The 15,535-nt window shown below is 36.9% G+C and overlaps 1 protein-coding gene across 1 annotated transcript; it reads right to left on the bottom strand.

The window, feature by feature from the left end:
• Positions 1-2,803: 2,803 nt before the first annotated feature.
• On the bottom strand, positions 2,804-14,750 carry LOC117321228 (phospholipid-transporting ATPase IA-like; the record flags this gene model as incomplete). The annotated part of the gene is made up of 4 exons (XM_033875694.1): positions 14,055-14,750; positions 5,678-5,798; positions 5,243-5,342; positions 2,804-2,902 (listed from the first exon to the last, which is right to left on the bottom strand). Coding segments are annotated over exons 1-4 (360 nt in total), but the record flags the coding sequence as incomplete, so codon positions are not given.
• Positions 14,751-15,535: the final 785 nt, after the last annotated feature.

The following is a 15,535-nucleotide window of genomic DNA, read 5'->3' as shown; positions in this document are numbered from 1 at the left end:
AAAAAGTGGAGTATGAGATATAGTGAGAGGTATGAGATATGAGAGATATGAGATATGGTGAGAGGTATGAGATGTAGTGAGAGGTATGAGATGTAGTGAGAGGTATGAGATATAGTAAGAGATATGAGATGTAGTGAGAGATATGAGATGTAGTTAGAGATATGAGATGAAGTGAGAGATATGAGATATAGTGAAAGGTATGAGATGTAGTGAGAGGTACGAGATATAATGAGAGGTACGAGATATAGTGAGAGATATGAGATATAGTGAGAGGTATGAGAAATGGGATGAGGTGTGAGAAATAAGGAGAGGTGCGAGATTAATATTGAAAGGTACAAATAATAGTGAGAGTTATGAGATATAGTGAGAGGTATGAGAAATAGATATGCTGAGGCTATGTTAGTAAAGAGTAAGGCTATGTGTTGTGAATTGTACATCCAATCAGCCAGTCACTCGTGGTAACTCATTGTGTAACTCGTAGTATAGAGTTTATCAATAATTCATACTCTCACTGAGGCCGTGTTCAGAGTTAACAGTCAGATAGATATCAAAGAATCTCTACATTCCTCTGTGTGTGTATTTATTTATTATTTATACCAAACAAAATGGTAATCTATCTCCCTAGCTTTCGTCTGACATACAACAGACATATTTAAACAACTAGATTTCACTTGGTAATATTATTGTTTTATTTGTAACTTAACATTTTATTGAAGACATCTGTTTTGTGTAACTCATAATCATAGGGTATCTTTTAAACTTCCTGAACATTACTTAGCCCCTGTTCAGTAAATCTTCAGACATTCCTGATTTTTATCCTTTTTCGACAACTGTTGTAATAAAAAAAATTGGGTTCAATCAACAAATGTGCAATAAAAATTCTCACCTACCAATTCTATATTTACCATGACACAGAATCATGTAGATGTACTAATTGTGTTATTTTTTGGGGCTTAAAATATTTTGTTTTCTATTGAAAACTACTTTGCAGGGATTCAAATTCTCCTAACATCACAGTCTAGAGGCCAACACATCAATTGATAATAAGAAAAATCTTGGTAAAATGTCACAGTTCAAAGCTGTTCTGAACAGAAATCAATTCACTGATGATTCTGCTGATTTCAAAGGTCAGAAAAGAATGTGGGAAAAAAAATAAATTGCAGCAAATGTCATTATGTATTTTAGATAAATTTGCATAAAGGCATTTGTATTCAGAAACTTAAGTTCAATTAACATGATAGCTAGATACTGTATCACACATCTAGATACTGTATCACACAGCAGATACCGTATCACACAGGTAGATACCGTATAACACAGGTAGATACCGTATCACACAGCTAGATACCGTATCACACAACTAGATACCGTATCACACAGCTAGATACAGTATCACACAGCTAGATACTGTATCACACAGGTAGATACTGTATCACACAGCTAGATACAGTATCACACAGCTAGATACTGTATCACACAGCTAGATACTGTATCACACAGCTAGATACCGTATCACACAGCTAGATACCGTATCACACAGCTAGATACCGTATCACACAGCTAGATACTGTATCACACAGCTAGATACTGTATCACACAGCAGATACAGTATCACACAGCTAGATACTGTATCACACAGGTAGATACAGCTAGATACTGTATCACACAGCTAGATACCGTATCACACAGGTAGATACTGTATCACACAGCTAGTTACAGTATCACACAGCTAGATACCGTATCACACAGCTAGATACTGTATCACACAGCTAGATACCGTATCACACAGCTAGATACCGTATCACACAGCTAGATACCGTACCACACAGCTAGATACTGTATCACACATCTAGATACTGTATCACACATCTAGATACCGTATCACACAGCTAGATACCGTATCACACAGCTAGATACAGTATCACACAGCTAGATACCGTATCACACAGCTAGATACCGTATCACACAACTAGATACTGTATCACACAGCTAGATACTGTATCACACAGCTAGATACTGTATTACACAGGTAGATACCATATCACACAGCTAGATACCGTATCTCACAGGTAGATACCATATCACACAGCTAGATACCGTATCAGACAGCTAGATACCGTATCACACAGCTAGATACCGTATCACACAGCTAGATACTGTATCACACAGCTAGATACTGTATCACACAGCTAGATACTGTATCACACAGCTAGATACCATATCACACAGCTAGATACCGTATCACACAGCTAGACACCGTATCACACAGCTAGAAACTGTATCACACAGCTAGACACTGTATCACACAGCTAGATACTGTATCACACAGCTAGATACTGTATCACACAACTAGATACTGTATCACACAGCTAGATACCGTATCACACAGGTAGATACTGTATCACACAGCTAGATATTGTATCACACAGCTAGATACTGTATCACACAGCTAGTTACAGTATCACACAGCTAGATACCGTATCACACAGCTAGATACTGTATCACACAGCTAGATACCGTATCACACAGCTAGATACTGTATCACACAGCTAGATACAGTATCACACAGCTAGATACCGTATCACACAGCTAGATACCATATCACACAGGTAGATACTGTATCACACAGCTAGATACTGTATCACACAGCTAGATACTGTATCACACAGCTAGATACTGTATCACACAGCTAGATACCATATCACACAGCTAGATCCTAAAATGTTACTGATTGATCTATCATGATTTATAAAGACAGAAGGGAGATAACTCTATTCAATTGAACAGGGATTCCTTTACTTACAAAGTCCTCAATGATTTCCTTGATAGCAGACACTGCTAGGATAAACAGAAGGGGCACTGCTGTTGTATACCGTCCAGTTGGGGATACACGTGGAATTTGCTGCAAAAACAAGAAATCATGTTATGCATTAATGTTGAGGTATTTTCTTGAAAATCAATGCCCATAATTATTTCTGAAATCTCAAGGCTCTGTTATATGTCTTGATAAGAAGTACACACTGCGATATATATGTGTTATAGACTTCATAGCTACATCTCCAGTGACTGATTTATTACATAACTGTACTGGGATAAAATGTCTACATTGAGATTGACAGTTTTATGTAATATAAAGGAGAGAACACAAAATTGTCAATGAAAATGTAACTTAAGAATGATAAAAAAGGACAAAACAAAAGGTATATTTAAAAAGAGACCCTTGAAATTGTGCAAGGAGAACAGGCATACTGGGTATTGCTAAGGCATTAAGAATAGTAACAGGTTCCTTGCATGACCTTGACCCAAAAAACCTTAAGCTCAAACTTTTTCAAGATATTATTGTCCTTTATCATTGTATGAAGTTTCATCAAAATCCCTCAAGGAATGAAGACACTAAAGTGCTGACAATCTTTGGCATTACGTACATAATTTTGTACCAGACAGAGAGAGAAGAAACCTATATTCCCCCAGTTTCACCAGTATGAGCCTTAACCTGTAACGCCCCTGTTTCACTTGTAGCAGACTAAACTTAGTCCCCCAGTTTCATCCATAGGGGACTAAACCTTTAGTCTCCTAGTTTCACCAGTAGGGGACTAAACCAGTCCTCCCAGGTTCATCAGTAGGTCACTAAACCTGTAGTCCCCCAGTTTCACCAGTAAAGGACTAAGCCTATAGTACATTTGTACCCCAGTTTCACCAGTAGGGCGCTATCAAGGCTAGAAATTCCAAAAAGGAAAGCTATGATTCAAGGTCATATTAAATGGAATTAATTTTTAAATACATATACTAAATAATTTGGAACTCGAAATATTAAATCAAACATTTTCTCTCATTCAAATTGAAAACATAATACTGATATTTCAAATGTTATCTTTGTTCTTCAAATGTCTGTTATAGTACATGGTGCCATTATTAATACCACAATGTACCTTTACCAGAGAAATGGGTCATGACCAATTACGATCACAATGTCCATCATGCAATGTTGTAGTAGATGAAAACACTGTGTCGGATATCTGCCCCAGGCTCTGTAGCCATTGTGTAATACCTGATTGATCTGATAGCACTAATTAGACTATAATACCTGAATGATCTGATAACACTAATTAGACTATAGAGTGTACCAATATTAAACCTTTACCAGAAATTCTCTGACAGAAAATGATTCCAAATCATCCTTCCAAAAAATGGACATTTTAGTTGAATTCTTAGTATAAAATGGAAACAATAATATATTCTCGCATGATAACAGTTGTGGAGGGAACGTTGGGTTCAATTCCTAGTCATTGATTATTTTGTTATGTGCTGGAAATGTCAAACATTACATAGTATCTATCTGTTCATTCAATGTCAGCTAGCACACGAAGACATCCCTAGATGAACAGTTCTCCAAATCTAGCAGAGATACAAACGTTTATAGGCCACAGAATGATTGGCCAAGTGATGATGCCCTGGGAATTCAATCTCACTGAGAACTTGTAAGTGAAGGACAATTAGCTATACTGTACTGTCTACAGCATCTCATCTACTCATAACACAATGTATTCCTCTGACATTTTACAGTTGAGGGTCCGGAATCATATTACATGTTTATATTATCAATGTTTCACAACTCAATTGAATATAAAAATCAATATCACTGGTTCTCTTTTATAATTATTTTCCGTTAAAAATCGTTAATTCTGAATATATATTCTTTTACAATATTATTTCACCAACTGTCCATTTAGTGCGAACATGTGATTATAGCTAGAAAGAAAGTTACCTATTATCCGTTTAGTGTCTACAGGTAGATAGAATGACGGAGGGAAGACTTACCTGTTGTCCGTTTAGTGTCTACAGGTAGATAGAACAATGGAGGGAAGACTTACCTGTTGTCCGTTTAGTGTCTACAGGTAGATAGAGCGATGGAGGGAAGACTTACCTGTTGTCCGTTTAGTGTCTACAGGTAGATAGAACAATGGAGGGAAGACTTACCTGTTGTCCGTTTAGTGTCTACAGATAGATAGAATGATGTAGGGAAGACTTACCTGTTGTCCGTTTAGTGTCTACAGGTAGATAGAATGATGTAGGGAAGACTTACCTGTTGTCCGTTTAGTGTCTACAGGTAGATAGAGCGATGGAGGGAAGACTTACCTGTTGTCCGTTTAGTGTCTACAGGTAGATAGAACAATGGAGGGAAGACTTACCTGTTCTCGGTTTAGTGTCTACAGGTAGATAGAATGATGGAGGGAAGACTTACCTGAAGTAGTGAGATGAACAGAAAGAAGATGTTGGCATACTTTCTAAACTGCTCGAACAGGAACTTTGGTGCGAAGGTCAATACACTATACTTGGCGGTGCTGCAATAAATATCATACAATGTCTCAAAATTGTCATCATGGTTTGAAAAGGGTCACAAAAGGCCTTTCTAAAGTTTAGTGGAAGGAAGAACAAGGACTGAGGAGGGGCCGCAAAATGAATTATGATTGGAGATGGACAGATCAGAATAGGACTAGGGAATTATTAGGGACTTAGGATGTTAATTGTAGGGGACCTAATAAAGTCCAACATCAGTTAGGTAATTATTCTTATCTATTACCCTGCATATAGGCAGTGGATCCTAGGAATCCCATTAAGTCAGTAAAGCTTATAATGTGATAATACGTATGGATACTGGTGAACAGACAGGACATACCTGATCTTGTTGTAGCAGTACTTGACAGGCTGGGGTGCATTAATGTAAATGACTCGCTGCTTGGAGGGTTCCACCTCTTCTGTAGTCTCAGATCCCATCCCATCCTGCATTTGGTGGTACTCTGTAATAAACAAATCATTTCATGGTAATTTTCTACAACAGAAGGGTCTGTTGACATTTTGTGGTATGCTGTCAACAACAGAAGGGTCTGTTGACATTTGGTGGTATGCTGTCAACAACAGAAAGGTCTGTTGACATTTTTTGGTATGCTGTCAACAACAGAAAGGTCTGTTGACATTTGGTGGTATGCTGTCAACAACAGAAAGGTCTGTTGACATTCGATGGTATGCTGTCAACACAAGAAAGGCCTGTTGACATTTTGTGGTATGCTGTCAACAACAGAAAGGTCTGTTGACATTTGGTGGTATGCTGTCAACAACAGAAAGGTCTGTTGACATTTTGTGGTATGCTGTCAACAACAGAAAGGTCTGTTGACATTTTGTGGTATGCTGTCAACAACAGAAAGGTCTGTTGACATTTTGTGGTATGCTGTCAACAACAGAAGGGTCTGTTGACATTTTGTGGTATGCTGTCAACAACAGAAGGGTCTGTTGACATTTTTTGGTATGCTGTCAACAACAGAAGGGTCTGTTGACATTTTGTGGTATGCTGTCAACAACAGAAGGATCTGTTGACATTTTGTGGTATGCTGTCAACAACAGAAGGGTCTGTTGACATTCGATGGTATGCTAGTGTCAACAACAGAAAGGTCTGTTGACATTTGGTGGTATGCTGTCAACAACAGAAGGGTCTGTTGACATTCGATGGTATGCTAGTGTCAACAACAGAAAGGTCTGTTGACATTCGATGGTATGCTGTAAATAACACAGAAGTAAGTCTTGTGTTTCCATTATAACTGTACACTAAATTGACAGAGCAATGATAGAAGTAAGTCTTGTGTTTCCATTATAACTGTACACTAAATTGACAGAGCAATGATAGAAGTCAGTCCTGTGTTTCCATTATAACTGTACATTAAATTGACAGAGCAATGATAGAAGTCAGTCCTGTGTTTCCATTATAACTGTACATTAAATTGACAGAGTAATGATAGAAGTAAGTCTTGTGTTTCCATTATAACTGTACATTAAATTGACAGAGCAATGATAGAAGTCTGCAGTCTTGCATTTCCATTATAACTGTACATTAAATTGACAGAGCAATGATAGAAGTAAGTCTTGTGTTTCCATTATAACTGTACATTAGATTGACAGAGCCATGATAGAAGTCAGTCTTGTATTTCCATTATAACTGTACATTAAGTTGACAGAGCCATGATAGAACAGTTGTTGTTACACAAGACTATTGATTCACACACAGCCACATATCCTCCTTCCATTGTTTACCCAATCTTAGACAACACTTAAGTTACATTTAGAATAATTTGCAGGTTGGTAAAAGATCAGGTGATTCAATATATGACAAACAATGATTCTCTTGAAATGAATTAGGAAACTGTACACATCTTATAATCTAGGTAACCATGCCCCAAAGGCATTGAAATCTCTCCTTCAGGAAATCTGTCTGTGGTTGGATTGTTTCACCAGCATACTACTTGTTATGAAGTAGTACGCAATTATGTGTAATACATGCTTAACCACACATTACTCCAAGGTCGACATAAGTTACTACAAGGTCAACCCTAGGTTACTCTAAGGTCAACCACAAGTTACTTTAAGGTCAAACAAAGGTTATGTTATTCCAGTATTAAGCACCGGTTACTTTAGAATCACAAGTTGTTCCAATATCAACAACAGGTTACTACAAGGTCAACCACAGGTTACTACAAGGTCAACCACATGTTACTAAAAGGTCAAACACAGGTTACTACAAGGTCAAACACAGGTTACTACAAGGTCAACCACAGGTTACTGCAAGGTCAAACACAGGTTACTACAAGTGAACTACAGGTTACTACAAGGTCAACCACAGGTTACTACAAGTGAACTACAGGTTACTCCAAGGTCAACCACAAGTTACTCAAAGGTTCATGTAGGCAAAAGGTCAAAATGAAGGTATGATTTACCTAATTTTGACACGTGACACACCACCTCATCCAGGTAAACCCAAGGTCTAGTGTCAATATGTGTAGGAGATAGAGCCACAACAATTTTTTTTCTTTGATGTAGGTCAGAGGTCAAAAAACTACCTTCTGTTGACACATGACACATTGCCTCACGTTGGTGAATTAAAGCCACTTAGCCAAGGATGAGGTGCAAGTGTCAAGTAGTGTAGGAGAATGTGCAGAAGGATGGAAGGATGGACAGACACAACACAATACACAGGTTTAGTACCCCCAGTTCCTGCTCGGGGACTAATATTGATATAAACAAATGCTTTGTGACATGAACTCCCACTAACACTGATAAGCCATACCTCAAAGAGCACAGAAAATACAGGTATTCACTTTACATTAAAATATATAATTGATTAATTTAGATGATTTCATCATTAATTAAGATAATTTTATTAATGTATAAAATCCTTATTATAGCAATTCTGAGTATTAGGAAACTAATGTTAACATGCCTACAGCTTTCTCTTGTACAAAGTTCATCAGGTACGTGTATGAGTCAACGGTGAAAATGACTGATATGATTCAGCTCTTCAACACTTCGCTCATGCTTTAGAATTAATACTAAAGGAAAGATGTCATCAAAGAAAAATGATAATGTATGTTACATCAGATCAGTTAGGGTACATCAGGTACATATGATTAGAAGTGGAATACCTTACTACACTTTCAATATATACCTACCAGTAAATGTTACCTATGTATACCTACATGTACCTGTAAATGTTACCTATGTATACCTACCTGTAAATGTTACCTATGTATACCTACCTGTAAATGTTACCTATGTATACCTACCTGTAAATGTTACCTATGTATACCTACCTGTAAATGTTACCTATGTATACCTACCTGTAAATTAAATGTTACCTATGTATACCTACCTGTAAATGTTACCTATATATGTATACCTACCTGTAAATGTTACCTATATGTATACCTACCTGTAAATTAAATGTTACCTATGTATACCTACCTGTAAATGTTACCTATATATGTATACCTACCTGTAAATGTTACCTATATATGTATACCTACCTGTAAATGTTACCTATGTATACCTACCTGTAAATGTTACCTATGTATACCTACCTGTAAATTAAATGTTACCTATATATGTATACCTACCTGTAAATGTTACCTATGTATACCTACCTGTAAATTAAATGTTACCTATATATGTATACCTACCTGTAAATGTTACCTATGTATACCTACCTGTAAATGTTACCTATGTATACCTACCTGTAAATGTTACCTATGTATACCTTCCTATAAATGTTACCTATGTATACCTACCTGTAAATGTTACCTATGTATACCTACCTGTAAATGTTACCTATGTATACCTACCTATAAATGGTACCTATGTATACCTACCTGTAAATGTTACCTATGTATACCTACCTGTAAATGTTACCTATGTATACCTACCTGTAAATGTTACCTATGTATACCTACCTGTAAATGTTACCTATATATACCTACCTGTAAATGTTACCTATGTAAGGTATGACAGTTTCTACTCTATAATTCTATTGTATATGAGGATATCCAACAGGATGGACTGGTACATGGCCCAGACTTTAGCCACTATTTATGAGGATAATACTGTCACATGGCCCGTATTCTTATCTGTCTTGCTGCTCACTAAATCCACCAACATTTCTATATATTAACCAATATTGACATGTCCATATGCTGGCAAACAATACATCACAATTACCATGACAACACAGTTCTGTAATCACTTTTTGTATTAATGCTTGCAGAAAATCCAATACATCAACACTATGACAACCCTTAACAATCAGGCTCTGTCTGTTCCATATATGTTGTTTTTGTTTAAATACAGAAGTTTGACCTTCAGACAAAAGGACATTGATAAAACCTTAGCTACTGTCTTATGACAGAATACATTTGCTTGCAGTCTGTGCATGGTGCATAGTTTTTCATTCAGACAATCTGAAAATCCTCATGTTATATATCATGTAATTATTCTGGCTTTTTGACAGAAATTGTTATCAGGTTGTGAATGGTTAATGCAATCTGTCCAGTTGTGAAACACATTATACATGGATGTAGGATCCTGTCATACAAGAAATAAGTGCAATCAATGATTGTGAAACTCTCTGACAAATGTTTCATACAGATTTTCAGAAATTTAAGGATATCATATCAAATCTCAATCATTAAATCAATACATTTTATACAAAAGGATATCTAAGTGAGGCTGAAATAAAATCCAGCAAGAGGTCAAGAGCCTTAACAATCTAAACATACTCAGTAGCAAGTAGAATGGTACTATTGGCCATGTCTGCCACGGTGGCCATCTTGGATTTTGGAAATGCATACTCAAAAAATAAAAACACTTGGTCAGGACTATTTCAGGATCATTTAAGGTAAGTTAGAGCTGAATCCCACTGGTGGAATGTGAGAAGAAGTTTGAAATAGGTGTTGTTCAGGAAAACCATGATTACACAATCATGTTACAATTGAAATGGCTGCCGTGGCTAACCGTGTTTTATGAGACCAAAAATAACAACATTTTGTTGGCTCCCCTTAATATTCCTACCAAAATAAAAGAAGTTTAAAATGTGTTTTCAACATAGCGGCCATCTAGGTAAAAATAACAACACTTGGTCAGGACATTTGAAATGATACTCATCGCTGCTTGCGAAAGCATCGCTGTTACCCTTGGAAACTCGAGGACGAGTTCTTTCCTGGAGGGGGAGTATGTAACCCTGGTAAATACTAGCCGCAATATACCGCTCGGCTAGAGAGATCTTCTCTTTAGCTCGATCGGTTGAGCGTAAGACTAGTAAGCCAGAGGTCCCGGGTTCGATCCCTAGCGGAGGCAGTGATTTATATTTAATTAATCATGCGCTCTGTTACAAAAATTGTTTTTAAAATCTAAATATCATTTCAGTGTTCGATTGTCAATTGATACCTAAAATTTGAATAATTAGAATGAGTAAAAGTGAGGAATGTATACTGTCAGATATCTTATTGCAGCAATATGGAACATTATACAGAAAATTATACTACATCAGTACATGGTATACTGTATCAGTACATGGTATACTGTATCAGTACATGGTATACTGTATCAGTACATGGTATATTGTATCAGTACATGGTATATTGTATCAGTACATGGTATATTGTATCAGTACATGGTATATTGTATCAGTACATGGTATACTGTATCAGTACATGGTATACTGTATCGGTACATGGTATACTGTATCAGTACATGGTATACTGTATCAGTACAATGGTACAAGTGTATACTGTATCAGTACAATGGTACAAGTGTATACTGTATCAGTACATGGTATACTTTATCATTACATGGTACACTGTATCAGTACATGGTACACTGTATCAGTACATGGTGTATCAGTACATGGTATACTGTATCAGTACATGGTATACTACATCAGTACATGGTTTAGTGGATCAGTACATGGTATACTGTATCAGTACATGGTATACTACATCAGTACATGGTATACTGTATCAGTACATGGTATACTACATCAGTACATGGTACACTGTATCAGTACATGGTATACTACATCAGTACATGGTATACTGTATCAGTACATGGTATACTGTATCAGTACATGGTATACTGTATCAGTACATGGTATACCATATCAGTACATGGTATACCGTATCAGTACATGGTATACTGTATCAGTACATGGTACACTGTATCAGTACATGGTATACTGTATCAGTACATAGTATACTGTATCGGTACATGGTATACTATATCAGTACATAGTATACTGTATCGGTACATGGTATACCATATCAGTACATGGTATACCGTATCAGTACATGGTATACTGTATCAGTACATGGTACACTATATCAGTACATGGTATACCATATCAGTACATGGTATACCGTATCAGTACATGGTATACTGTATCAGTACATGGTACACTATATCAGTACATGGTATACTACATCAGTACATGGTATACTGTATCAGTACATGGTATACTACATCAGTACATGGTACACTGTATCAGTACATGGTATACTACATCAGTACATGGTATACTGTATCAGTACATGGTATACTGTATCAGTACATGGTATACTGTATCAGTACATGGTATACCATATCAGTACATGGTATACCGTATCAGTACATGGTATACTGTATCAGTACATGGTACACTGTATCAGTACATGGTATACTGTATCAGTACATAGTATACTGTATCGGTACATGGTATACTATATCAGTACATAGTATACTGTATCGGTACATGGTATACCATATCAGTACATGGTATACCGTATCAGTACATGGTATACTGTATCAGTACATGGTACACTATATCAGTACATGGTATACTGTATCAGTACATGGTATACCATATCAGTACATGGTATACTGTATCAGTACACGGTATGATATACTGTATCAGTACACGGTATACCATATGAGTACATGGTATACCATATGAGTACATGGTATACCATATCAGTACATGGTATACTGTATCAGTACACGGTGTACTGTATCAGTACACAGTATGGTATACTGTATCAGTACACGGTATACTATATCAGTACATGGTATACAGTATCAGTACATGGTATACTGTATCAGTACATGGTATACTGTATCAGTACATGGTATACTGTATCAGTACATGGTATACTGTATCAGTACATGGTATACTGTATCAGTACATGGTATACTATATAAGTACATGGTATACTATATCAGTACATGGTATACTATATCAGTACATGGTATACTGTATCAGTACATGGTATACTGTATCAGTACATGGTACACTGTATCAGTACATGGTATACTGTATAAGTACATGGTATACAGTATCAGTACATGGTATACAGTTTATCGGTACATGGTATACTGTATCAGTACATGGTAAACTGTATCAGTACAATGGTATACTGTATCAGTACATGGTATACTGTATCAGTACATGGTACACTGTATCAGTACATGGTATATTGTATCAGTACATGGTATATTGTATCAGTACATGGTATACTGTATCAGTACATGGTATACTGTATCGGTACATGGTATACTGTATCAGTACATGGTATACTGTATCAGTACAATGGTACAAGTGTATACTGTATCAGTACAATGGTACAAGTGTATACTGTATCAGTACATGGTATACTTTATCATTACATGGTACACTGTATCAGTACATGGTACACTGTATCAGTACATGGTGTATCAGTACATGGTATACTGTATCAGTACATGGTATACTACATCAGTACATGGTTTAGTGGATCAGTACATGGTATACTGTATCAGTACATGGTATACTACATCAGTACATGGTATACTGTATCAGTACATGGTATACTACATCAGTACATGGTACACTGTATCAGTACATGGTATACTACATCAGTACATGGTATACTGTATCAGTACATGGTATACTGTATCAGTACATGGTATACTGTATCAGTACATGGTATACCATATCAGTACATGGTATACCGTATCAGTACATGGTATACTGTATCAGTACATGGTACACTGTATCAGTACATGGTATACTGTATCAGTACATAGTATACTGTAACAGTACATGGTATACAGTATCAGTACATGGTATATTGTATCAGTACATGGTATACTGTATCAGTACATAGTATACTGTAACAGTACATGGTATTACTGTATCAGTACATGGTATACTATATCAGTACATGGTATATTGTATCAGTACATGGTATACTGTATCAGTACATGGTATACTACATCAGTACATGGTATATTGTATCAGTACATGGTATACTGTATCAGTACATGGTATACTGTATCAGTACATGGTATACTGTATCAGTACATGGTATACTGTATCAGTACATGGTATACTGTATCAGTACATGGTATACAGTATCAGTGCATGGTACACAGTATCAATACATGGTACACAGTATTAATACATGGTTTACTGTATTAGCATATGTTGATCTTGTTGTACCTCTAATCAACCACAGGTATAACAGAATATGTTGATTATATATTGATGATTTACAGCAATTTTCATCAAATGAAGAAAAGTAAAATTTTGGTCTAACATGCCATGAATGAATGTTGATCTATGCAACATGAATATGTTATCTTAATCTGTATTTTGGATGAACATATGGTACAAGAAGCAGAAAGGAGTCAATGGCCCTGTCACACACGGGTAGATACTACAGATTTACCTGGAGCTTGTCGTAGGGAAGCTTTATGTGCAGTTGTCATGTCGGTAGTATATATCACCAATCATACCACAGAATTCCACACAGCTCACAATGACAAAGGTATCAATGCCAAAACTACCTTCAATTCATTCACATGAAAAGCAATTCACCCTGTCTCAGTTCCCATGAAAAATGCAAGCCCTGTAGTAAAAGAGCCAATATCCTTGGCTACTATATGCTGATTCATGGAGCCCCAGAATTAAATTCAGAGACACTGTCCAACATCTCTGTGGCAAGTTTTGTTTCCGGAGCCTTTACAGCTTAGTCCCTAGGTTTAGCTCCTGAATCGGTGTTAATAATCAGACAGCATTATTTAAATGATCAGAATCAGAGGAATGACACTTCCATATGTCGGTCACCAACAGCCTGGCTCTCCACCGATCACATACACTGACAACAATACATCCATATGGCAGTTCATCTCCACACGCCGTGTGTAAATTTTTTATTATCTCCTTGTCAATATGATCATCCTTTTTGCAAAATAATGCACAGACTTTGCCAATAGCTATGCAGAACACGATAAATCAATACTGGAGATGATGAAAATTCTTAATGTTTACAACGAAATGTAAACATGACCAATGTCTTGTAGTACAAATTGTAGTAATGCTGGGAATAAGGTTGAGGCCACCTTGTGAAAGGCCTGTAGGCTGTCAGCATCCCTGATCAGTCAGGGACCCACCTATCACCACGGCAGCATGCTCTACTTCCACTTTACAGAGACCTTAATTACTATACATAATACATTACATTACCTGTATTAACTTTGTGTATTGATATGAATACATGATTTCACTATTATCATAATAAATACTATTATCTGTGAGAATGAATATAACATGTATGGTAAGATAACATCACATCATTATGTACAGGTTTGTCTGTCTGCGTGTGAATACAAAGCTGAAATTAAGTTACAGTCAATAAGTATATCCTGTCTGTTACTGTATGACAACTACACCCAGCACATGTGAGGACCCATCAACTGTACCCACTTATCATAAACAGTGTCCATTCAGTCGATTCTAGACTGAACTTATTCAAGTGTAGTCACATTCCTGCAGATCACCCAAAGGAATAAGTAATAGGGACATATAACTATCTCACAGTACACCATCGTGAGGACAAACTAGACAAAATACAGACATGAGGGCAGACATAACAAGTCATCGGGGCAGTCCTAACGCTGGCCCACTCACTGATGGCCTCAGTCCCTGGATGCTGGGTGCCCTGGCAGGGCTAGTCCTAATGGATGCTGGGTGCCTTGGTAGGGACAGACCTTGGATGCTGGGTGCCCTGGCAGAGCCAGTCCTAATGGATGCTTGGCGCCCTGGCAGAGCCAGTCCTAATGGATGCTTGGTGCCCTGGCAGAGCCAGTCCTAATGGATGCTTGGTGCCCTGGCAGAGCTAGTCCTAATGGATGCTTGGTGCCTTGGCAG

Source organism: Pecten maximus, unplaced genomic scaffold, assembly GCF_902652985.1.
Source record: "Pecten maximus unplaced genomic scaffold, xPecMax1.1, whole genome shotgun sequence".
Lineage (NCBI taxonomy): Eukaryota > Metazoa > Mollusca > Bivalvia > Pectinida > Pectinidae > Pecten > Pecten maximus.
The sequence above is the reverse complement of the archived record's forward strand: the minus strand, read 5'-3'. Positions and strand labels throughout refer to the sequence as shown.